Raw genomic sequence first — 11,276 nt, 5'->3', positions numbered from 1 at the left:
AGATAATTATATTAAATAAATATGTAGAAGCTAATCGGGACGGAGATGGGGAACGAGGCGGGGTGGGGGCGAGGGTAGGGAAAACATTCCCCGTGTCCGTTTAGCTCATGAGGAATTTTTTCCCCACTTCCTCCCCCATTCCTCGTCTAATTGGGGAATCCTTACCCTATTCAGGAAGTGAATATATTTAATTTGCTTAGTCAGCAGATCGCAGGCGAGAATGAATCTATAAAACCTTACTACAAACAATGATAACATATTTTGACCACTATCATCATCATTAATAGACTTCCAGAGATAAAATTTAAAGTTTGCTATATCTATGAATTATTTTCTGTTGTGCTGCATCTTTTAATACTTTGAAGTGATTGCCTATATTTAAAATTGCCCCAAAAAATAATCATATTTCTTTTTTGTTTTGAAATCCACGTTTAAAAAAATATCCTAATATATAAATCCAGATGGACAAATATTCGTTTCCTTTTAATCACTATCAAAGGACCTTTCAACTAATTTAATGCGTATAAAGACTTAAGAAACTGAAAGGATAAGATTCAATTGGATTTTAATGGATCAAAGCGTGGAATTTTTTGTTTTCTTTTTTTAATCAAGCATCAGGAATTGTTCAACGGTGAGCCTTCAACTAAATTTAATATGAAGTCTCGTAACTAAAATCCAAAAAAATAAAAATAAAATAATAAAATAATAAAATAATAAACTTGTGTGCACTACCGTGTAAGGAAAAAAATGCCCTCAAAATCTGTGGACAATGCAGAAAAAGACTGATTTGGAAGCTCCAAAAATAACTATTAGACTTGGATGCTTGTTCTGCCATGGTGAATCTCTGTATTTTTTCTTTCTTCGGCATTTTTTTCTTTGCCGTCGCCGCCGCATCTCAGGAGCTCTTCTACGCCGGATTTCGTGACGCCACAGCCGCCGCCAGCTTAACCCTACCGGATATTGCGAAGATCGAGAATAGTGGAATCCTAAAGCTCACCGACGACACCGACATGAAACAGGGTCATGTGTTCTACGAATCCCCTGTTCGCTTCAAAAACTCTTCCCACGCCAAACCTTTTTCCTTCTCTACCACTTTTGTCTTCGCCATCGTCCCTGAGTTCCCGAGCCTTGGCGGCCATGGCCTCGCCTTCACCATTGCGCCTTCCAAAAACCTCCTTGGATTTCCCTCACAGTATTTAGGCCTTCTCAATACGACCAATTTCGGAAACTTCTCGAACTACTTATTCGCCGTCGAATTCGACACCGTTCAAAATGTTGAGTTCGAAGACATCAACGATAACCACGTTGGAATCAATCTCAATAGTATGATCTCCAGTGCCTCCACTACTGCCTCTTATTTCATTAACGACGGGAACACCAAGCAACATATAAACCTAAGAAGTGGGATACCAATTCAAGCTTGGATTGATTACGATGCTTCTGTAAATTTTCTCACGGTAGCGATTTCTCCATTTTCAACCAAACCCAAGAAACCGATTCTGTCGTTAAATGTAGATCTCTCTCCGATTCTTCACGAGTTTATGTTTATTGGGTTCTCAGCCTCCACTGGAGTGCTTTCGAGTTCTCACTATGTGTTGGGATGGAGTTTCAGCATGAATGGACCAGCCCAGACTCTGAATATTGATTCTCTGCCTTCGGTTCCCGGGCCGAAGAAAACATACTCTCATTTAGCAATTGGGATTTCGATTCTCATCGTTTTGATCGTGATAACTGGAATCTTTTTTACTCTTTACAAAATCACAAAGAAGATAGACATAATCGAAGCCTGGGAGCTTGAAATTGGCCCGCACCGGTACTCTTACAAGGAATTGGAGCAAGCAACGAAACAATTTAGCAACAGAGAGGTACTTGGACGTGGGGGCTTTGGGAAAGTATACAGAGGAACAATACCGAATTCGAAAACCCAAGTGGCTGTGAAGCGAATTTCCCACGAATCGAAACAGGGCCTCCGCGAATTTATATCGGAAATCACAATCATTGGTCGGCTTCGTCACCGAAACCTTGTTCAATTACTGGGATGGTGTCGTCGCCGCGCCGATGAGGATCTGCTTCTTGTTTATGAGTTTATGGAAAACGGGAGTTTGGATAGCTACATATTCGGCAAACCAAAAGTGGTTCTGAGTTGGAAACAGAGGTTTAAGATCATAACAGGCGTTGCTTCCGGCCTTTTGTACTTGCACGAAGGATACGAACAGGTTATTTAATCACCTCTCTCAACTATTTCATTTAATTTAGTACAATTTAGTGGGGGATAAAGATTCATCTTTTTTTTTTTTACTTGAAAGATTGCATACCGATTACTTTTTAGCTAAGCTAACTAATTAACTTCTAAAATCACCTCTAAACTAATTTTATTATTTAGCGGTTTAAGGTTTTGTAGACGCTCCAATTAAGGATGCTTAAAATAAAAAATGACTATGTTTGATTGCGAAGAGAAAATGTTAAGCATGACAATCTTATAAAATTTTACTAGATTAATTAATTAATCACAAATATCATTCATTGATTAAAAAAAGAGTAATTAATTAAGAACTAATAATAATAATTTTAATTATAAGTATTTAAAATTGAGTAATTTATAATTAAAATTAACCAATTAATATATTTAATGAATATCATATGAGTTATAGGACTGTTTTCAAATATAAGATAATGAGTCAATTTATTTACAAACATAGTAAAATGTCACTTCAGTGTAACAATAATAGACATCTATCGGTGTTGGTGTTAGACACTAATAGGTGTCTATCAGTATATGTCAGTGTCTATCCCTAATAGACAATGATATTTTGCTATATTTGAAAATGTTTCCAACAGTTTTGTTATTTAAAACAATCACTCTTAATTATAATATAATATTTAATCATTTTTATAATTAATTAATTTTAACATTAGGAATTTTATTTTTAATTAAATAACATAAGAAAATGTGTTTTAATAAACAATATATTATATAAAAAGTAAAAAAACAAGATAAAAATAAGATAAATTAATTAAGAATATTAAAAAAAAAATTGTATAAATATGATATGTTAATAATAAATAAAGTAATAAAAATTATTCACAATAAATAACTAATATTGATTATACATTCATAATGAATGATCAAATTAAAATTAATATCAATAAATAATTGTTTGATCATTTAAAAAAATAAGTAGTCAATTATTATTATTGAAAAATAAATTTTTGTAGTAACTAAATTTAATTAATCCTAATTTACTAATTAAATATATTTAAGATATTTTCAGCTAATTAATTAATAAGTTATGTAAATGAGTAATTTTTTAATATTATTAATTAATTAAATAAATATTAATATTAATATTAATTAATTACTTAAATATATTAAAATAAATAAATATTAATATTAATATTAATTAATTAAATATATTAAAATAAAATTATATATGCGAAAAAAGGGAAATCGGAAAAGATAACCTTGTTGATAGGAAAAGATGATGTCTGGAATAACTTCTTTCTTGATAAAATATTGAAAACGGTGAAACAAACATAAATTTTGTAAAACTGTATCAACTCTCATAAAACAAAATCTCTAACTAAATGAACACTCAGTACTTGAAGCAAATCACCTCTAGTTTAGAACTTAATTTTCTTAACTTTTCTTATAGGTTAATAACATAGATTACATTTCAACCCAAAAACTCTAGCTATTATATTATAAAGTAAAGTTGGATAAAAATACGGATCCTCTTATGATGTTGTCTAACAAAGTTTGTCAGAATCCTTACTCTGGACCCAAAATTAAGTTTGCAAGTTATTCTTGAAAAAATATGAAGAAAAATCATCGTTCATGCATTAGCCTCTTTTATAACTATTTTATTTTTTATTCTTTAATTTTTTTTTAGAGATTAGGTTAAAAATCACTTCTAAGCTTTCAACTTTCCTAGAAGTAACAATTTAGCTTCTAAATTTTGATTTATATTGATTTAGTTCATATACTTTCAATCTTGTTATAATTCGGTCTTTAAACTTTAGTACTTCACAACTGGATTTTTTTACCTTCAAATTTGCAACAATTTGTTCTTATTTTGAAAAATCTCATCATATTCAATTGATAATTTTGATTATGTAGAGTCGGTCATTATAACTTATAAATATATTTGACCCTTAATTAATTTGATAATCTACATTATGTGTAAGAAGTTTCATTAAATTTTAATTGTATTTTGCACGACAGGTTCTAAATCCTTACAAATTATAAAGTAGGATGAGTATTGATACTTATTAAAGTTTGAAGATTAAATTGTCACAAATTAGAAAATACGTGGACTAAATCATTATAAACTAGAGTTTACGGATAAAACCGTGGACCGAAAATGATTTTTAACCTTAAAGTTATCTTCGTTTTTTATTTTCACATTTAATCAAGATAGAATAGAATGAGAAGAAATGTTAATTTTTTTTAAAGGAAAAGCACCTTATTGGTCCCTAAGTTTGAGGTCCAATTACTATTTGTTTCTTAGCTTTCAAAATATTATACATTTAGTCATTAAGTTTTGAATTTGGTTTCAGTTTAGTTCTTGAGTTTCAAAATGTTACAATTTTACTATTGACATTTGAGTTATATTTGAAGTTGGTCCTTAGATTTCAAGATATTACATTTTTAATCTCAATTTTTCATTAAATACTCATTTTCAAATATTGATGTCAATGTCAGTAATTAATTTAAAATAATTATGAAGTAAAATTTTAAATATTTTAAAAAGTGATGAAAAATAGTGCAACTTAATTAATTATAATTCACCTAATTATTTTAATTTTTTTAACCTACATTAACACTGAAGACGAAGAATAAGTATTTAGTGAAAAATTTAGGTTAAAAATTTAAATATAAAATCTAGGGACCAAATTCAAACCTAATTAAAAATTTAAGAACTAAATGTGTAACACTTTAAAATGTAACGACCAAATATAAAGTTGACCTAGGGACCAAAAATGTATTTTTCCTTTTTTTTTTAAAAAAAAAAAATTAAATCAGACTTAACTCTTACTTTTCATATTTCAATTCTAATCTTTTATGGTCAACAAAGGTGGTCATTCATAGAGATGTGAAGGCCAGCAACGTTTTGCTCGACGACGAGATGAACGGAAAACTCAGCGATTTCGGCCTCGCCAAGCTCTATGAACACGGCGAGAACCCGACAACGACTCGAGTCGTCGGAACTGTGGGCTATCTGGCGCCGGAGCTGCACAGAACTGGAAAAGCAACAACCAGCTCTGATGTTTACGCGTTCGGCGCACTCGTGCTCGAAGTGGCTTGCGGCCGCCGGCCGATCGGCTCGAGGTCGGTGCTGGAGGAAATGGTGTTGGTGGATTGGGTTTGGGAGAAGTATACGGAAGGAAAATTACTGGAAGTGATGGACCAGAAATTGAATGGGGATTTCAATGAGGTTGAGGCAGTGATGATTTTGAAATTGGGGTTGCTCTGTTCGAAGGATTCGGCGGCGGCGCGGCCGAGCATGCGCATGGTTGCGCGGTATTTGAACGGCGAGATTGGTGTTCCCGACGAGATTATGGGTCCGAGAATGGTGGAAGGAGGGAATGAATTTGTGGATTCGTCGAGTGAAAGTAAAGACATCAGTTTTGCTTCTTTATCTACTTCTTCTCTTTCGGTTCTCAATGGCAGAAGTTGATTTCAATTGAAATTGAAAACAGCTCCATGATAATGTTAAACATATTTAATAAAAATTGAAGTCGCATTAATGAACGTTCCTTAGATTTCTTTGTAGTCACTGTCATTTACTCACATTGATGATGAAGAACAATTGCGTTTTGATTGGAAGCTGAGACAAAGGGTTCTTGAGATGGAGAGAAGCCAAAATTAAGGTAAGATTCCATGAAGTATCAAAGCTTAAAATTTGAAAGGAAAAACAAAAAATTAAAGGAACAGAAAAATTAAAGGAGCGGGGAAGCTTCCTCAAATCTGAAATTCTCCCGTTGTTAACACATATTATTAACCTCTATTAGTTGTAATAAATTTAATAATTATGTTATTTTCCATTTTTCTGTTAACCGATAATTGGTGATGTACATATATATATTTTTGAGAAAGTCAATCAAGATATTGAAGTCCATTTCCTCTTACTTATTTTAATATGGTATCAGTTGGATAAAATAAAAATCCTATCTCACCCGTCTCTCGTGCGTGATAACAATCGATTCTTCCAATTAGAATCCTCAACCTCTGATCGCTCTGCCTCACTTTCCGGCCACCGATTCCTCATCTCTTCATCATGAACACTCCAACAACACTTCCTATTTCAACAATCCCTATGTTTTTTTATCACACCGATACTTCGATCTCGTTCTAGTTACTCAACCTCTCACTGATGACAATTATGTCACATGGAGCCACTCGATGATTCTTGCTTTGTCAATTCGGAACAAGCTCGAATTTATCGATGAATCAATCCCTACGCCTACAGGCCAACTTCTCCCTCTGTGGATATGCAACAACAATATTGTCATTACTTGGATCTTAAATTCCGTTTGTAGGGATCGAATCCCGAGCGGAAGCATGACAACGCCTTGCATTCAATTTTCCATTTGGAAGAAACACAAAGACAGCATATTAAAACAAAGGATAAGAGGATAAACAACATACTTAGCATGCAATAAAAAGGAGAAACAAAGGGATGAACGATTCTTACGTTCATAGACTCCCAAACTTCTCGAAATTCCTCTTGTTCTTCACATGAACATCTTCTCAACGATCACCGATACTACCACAAGAATAACCTTGTTATTCTCTAGGATTCCAAGAGTTAGATGTATCACACCCCATCCCAGATCACCCTTTTAACCTAGGAAATGGCGTGACTGCAGCAGTTATCAACCCTTAGGTTGATACTTACTGCCTAATAACTCTTGCAGAAATAACTCTGATACTAATGAACAAATTCAACACCAACTGATTAAGTCAAGGAGGCAAACAACAACGGATTAAGTAAGCCCATTCTATTACAACAATGTAATGTTTATACAACTCCAAGACTTATCAACAAAGTTACAACAACAATTATAAAACCCTGGAAGTGTAATTGTGGCATGTGGCAGACCTTGACCTTAGCAGCACCCTGGAACTCCTCACCTTTCGCTACCTGAGAAGAAAAACATGAAATAATAGAATGAGCTTCACAAAGCTCAGTGAGTGTTAAGCAACTTCTAGAGTCTATTTCAACTCATAAATAACAAGCATATCACGAATACAAGGTTACATTCCAAACCTCCGCCTTGAGTGAGTCTGTTCTCACTTCTATCTACACGCACGGTAGATAGCTAAACCGATAACTACTTAGAATGAGCTTACTGTCTATCTACACACACGGTAGATAGATAACTATTACTAAATACAACACTTACTCTTTACGTTTCCTTTGTCTCCTATGTGCATATAGCTCCTCGCTCCTGGGCTCAGAAGCTAGGCCCGTCGACCCTCTGACCATCCATACGAGGATCCTCCCACAGGCTTAGGAACTAGACTTCTCGTGGCCCCTGACCATCCCGTGAGGTTTTGCTTACGGGCTCAGGCACTAGGTCTATTGACCCCCTAACCATCCCAATCACATAATCTCATTCTCACGCTAGATACTCATTCATAACCTAAGCATATACAATTACTCTAAAAGATATGCTTTAAGACTTAAAGGAAAGTACCACTCACCTTTGTCGTTTAGGAACTTTTCTCTCTAGAAGTTCCTTAGTCTTCTCGGGCTCCTCTTTTGAACCTTAAATTCCATATTTAACTTAAAGCTCAAACTACTCATATTTCTAGGCTTTATCTCGAGTTTCTTTTTTCTACAAATACTTTTGTTTCAGAAAGCTTACCTTAAAATCTTAGCTCCTAACTCCTCGTGGTTTGGCCGGAAACATTAAAACATCAAGACTGGCTCAGCTTACCCAGCTCGACCCTTCTATCTTTTCCTCATTCTCCAGTCCGATTCCTTAGAGCTTCTTCTTCAGTAGCCACACCATGAAAACTAGACTCTTTTAGCTTTCAGATGGCTTTGAAATCACATCAAACGCACGAGTGTTCTGGGAGAACGCCTCTTCCCAAGTTGATGCTACTTTCTGACTTTTTTGTCCGACAGCATCTCCCCTCTTGGAATCTCTTAACTAACGCATGGTCTTACCATCAACGCATAGCCTCCTCCCAATACACTCTTCTTTATGTCCTTTGAAGAGAATTGAGTCCTCATCTGAAGTCCTTATCCCTATTTATAGGCGTCCAAAGGCTCTCCAAGATCGACACCTCCTCCTCCAAGTGTTACTCTTAAAGATTGCCAACCTCCAGCCCCTTCCACCTCTTGGTTGAGGTGTCTACCAACACAAGGTTTGATCAATGCAAATTTTGGGTGTCTTTATTCTATATTGCCAACGCAAGACCAATTTTTTCATGTCTTCTCATGCCTCCACCTCAAATCCTTAAGGTTGAAGAATTCTTCTCAACAAGCCACATGTTAGGATGACGTCTTCCATATGAGCTCAGCCTTCTTATGCGTTCATTCACTTCAATATGCGTCCACTAGGGTGATTCTCAATGCATACAACTAGCCTCAAATGTTAACGTATAGTATACTCAAGAGCGTATAGTAGTCCTCAACACATAGTATGACTCCAACGCATAGCAACTCTTGATTTCCCTTGATTTCCAACATAGCACCATCGCAACCCTTAACCATCGCAAAAGCAAACATCATGCATCCAACCTAGCCCATCGCATGGCCTATGTCCAACGCATCCCTCGTGCAAGCCATCACCAACCTCCAACGCATCGAAAGGTCGCACAGCTCCAATGCATAGGCTTAGCATCAATGCATGGCTCACTCGTCATCAACGCATCGCTCGCATGGGTCGCTTGGCTTGGGCGCTTGGCCGGCAGCTTGGCATCGATGCATCGCTTGGCATTGATGCATGGGTTCGCTCGACCGCTCGACGCATAGGCGCTGGCATCGAAGCATGGGCTCGTTCGGCATGGGCGCTTAGCATTGCTCACAGGGCTCGCTCGGCCGCTCGATGCATGGGCGTTGGCATCGATGCATGGACTCACTTAACATTGCTCGCAAGGCTCGCTCGGTTGCTCAACGCATGAGCGTTGGCATCGACGCATGCCACCCTCCAACGCATGCCTTACCCGCGTCCTCGCCTACCCTTATGTCTGTATGCCTTCTACACAGCCGACCCTCGTGCCATCCCAACGCATCACTTTTAACTTTCTTCCTTCAGCTGTATGGACGCATACCACCCTTCCAACGCATCCTTTGCATCCAATGCATCCAACGCATCCAACGCATCCATCATCCAACACATCCAATGCATCCAACGCATCCAACATATCGGTTTATACTTAGCCAATTTTCCAAGTTTTTCCCCAAAAGTCAACCTTCCAAATTCACACTTTTTCTTCTCCCTTTGCCCAAGTAATCTCTCCAAGATCTTATGGCCAACGCATAGCAATGCCTAGTCCAACACTTAGCCAATTTCTCATCAATTAAAGCTTAACTCAAAACTACTCAAGGAAAATCTATTCAACACTTAGAAATTTCCTTAGCCAACTGCTTAAGTAGGAATAATGGAAATCCGGGTTTCACAAGATGAGTGGTCTTCAACCCTTGGAAGAGGAAGAGGAAGAGGTAGAGAGAGTGTAGAGAGAAATTCTTTTTGGAGGCTAGGGTATGATTTTCACAAAATCAATTCTTGCCCTAAATGGGCTAATAAGATGAATTTATATGGAGAAGGGTTTACCCATTCTTCAAGTATTTCTCTTTTTACTCTTGATGCCAATTAATTAAATAACCCCACATTAAATCTAATTTAATATTTAGTTAATTAATTAATATATATATATACACATCACATGTTTATATTCTTCCACCTCTCTATCATTTCTTAATCAATTAATTAATCAATTAAGTAACTATTATTAAATCATATTTAATATAGAGTTAATTAATCAATAAACATTCTAATCATACTTAATTTGAGTTTAAAACATGCTTCAAAGTAACTTTTACAGAAGAGGGTTTGCTGAAAACAATACCTTTGAAGTATCCTCTTCAACACCAGTTGAGTTCTACGTGAAAGAGCTTCAATCTTCAAGTAGACAACCACCAAGATCTTCTCTATTATTCTCTTGCAATGATTGTGTGGTGGAAATACTAATTGAGCTCAATGTATATAAGATATGAAGAGGGTTTGGAGGTTTCAGTAGAGTTCTATTTGATGTTCTTGTAAGCATGAATAATTATTCATCCCAGCACTTCAATTTATAGAGTTTTCACCATGTAAATTCATGGCTTGCATGAAAGGCAGCTCCTAATTCATGGAAAAAATGAAGTAAAGTGAATAAGATAGTTCAAAACATAGTGGAGATTTCCAACTTTTGGAAATCTCCATTTTGAACTTTGAGTTTCCAAAATTTTTTCCAAAAAATGATTTCTAAAATCATTTTTAAATTAAACTTATTTAATTTCATTTATTAGTTTTATAAAAATTAATTCTATTAATTAATTTTTAAATAAAATTAATTAATTAAACTTTTTAATTAATTTTGTTAATTTAATATCTAATATTAAATTAATAATGAAATTAATATTATACAATTAATATTTAAATCATATTTAAACATTAATCATTTCTCCAATTCTATTTAATTTCGATAAAATTAAACATTTTGATTGTATCGAATACAATAAAAAGAAACCCTAATAGAATTTGAACATTTCAAAGTCTAAACCCTAATTTCAAATCTTATCAAGATTACTAAATTTACTAATCCAAATTACGAGCTAGTAGAGGGACTTTATGGACTTACAGATCATGAGATCCAACGACTTGTAATTAATTGATAAACTCTTTAAACCGAATTAATCACTATTCGTTAACTACCAAGACATTCCACTATAGCTCGATAGTTGCACTCTTCTCACTGTAGATATATTTCTGTCTATTTTAACCATAATCGGTAAGTCAATCCCTCACGGGTTGTTCGCATTTACAGCTGGGTCAAAGATTACCCTTTTACCCCTATAAATACATCTTGCTCCTTAAGTTCCCACTGATCCTCCATTAAACAATTAATTTATACTCCAACTTATAAATCATAACCCTCTCTTCCATGAGAGGGCAGGGCCCCGTTGTTCGAGACAAGGCATCAACGCTTAAGAGAACAACCCATCTACTAACCCTAAATCGAGTAAGAGTGAATTCCATATTGCAAGGCTATGTCCCCA

At 35.2% G+C, this 11,276-nt stretch overlaps 1 protein-coding gene across 1 annotated transcript; it reads left to right on the top strand.

Moving 5' to 3' along the window:
• Positions 1–546: 546 nt before the first annotated feature.
• Positions 547–5,761, top strand: LOC120091025 (L-type lectin-domain containing receptor kinase S.4-like). The gene is made up of 2 exons (XM_039048812.2): positions 547–2,216; positions 5,076–5,761. Exons 1-2 carry the CDS (start codon positions 834–836, stop codon positions 5,676–5,678), a joined length of 1,986 nt encoding a protein of 661 aa, XP_038904740.1. The 5' UTR covers positions 547–833; the 3' UTR covers positions 5,679–5,761.
• The last annotated feature ends 5,515 nt before the right edge of the window (positions 5,762–11,276 follow it).

Source organism: Benincasa hispida, chromosome 11, assembly GCF_027475165.1.
Source record: "Benincasa hispida cultivar pf3 chromosome 11, pf3_genome.v1.1, whole genome shotgun sequence".
NCBI classification, from domain to species: domain Eukaryota; kingdom Viridiplantae; phylum Streptophyta; class Magnoliopsida; order Cucurbitales; family Cucurbitaceae; genus Benincasa; species Benincasa hispida.
This window is presented reverse-complemented; position numbering and strand designations above follow the sequence as displayed.

Coding starts and splice junctions, on each gene's coding strand:
- LOC120091025 (XM_039048812.2), top strand. CDS start 834: ATGGTGAATCTCTGTATTTTTTCTTTCTTCGGCATTTTTTTCTTTGCC. Junction 2,217..5,075: donor TGCACGAAGGATACGAACAG/GTTATTTAATCA, acceptor TGGTCAACAAAG/GTGGTCATTCATAGAGATGT.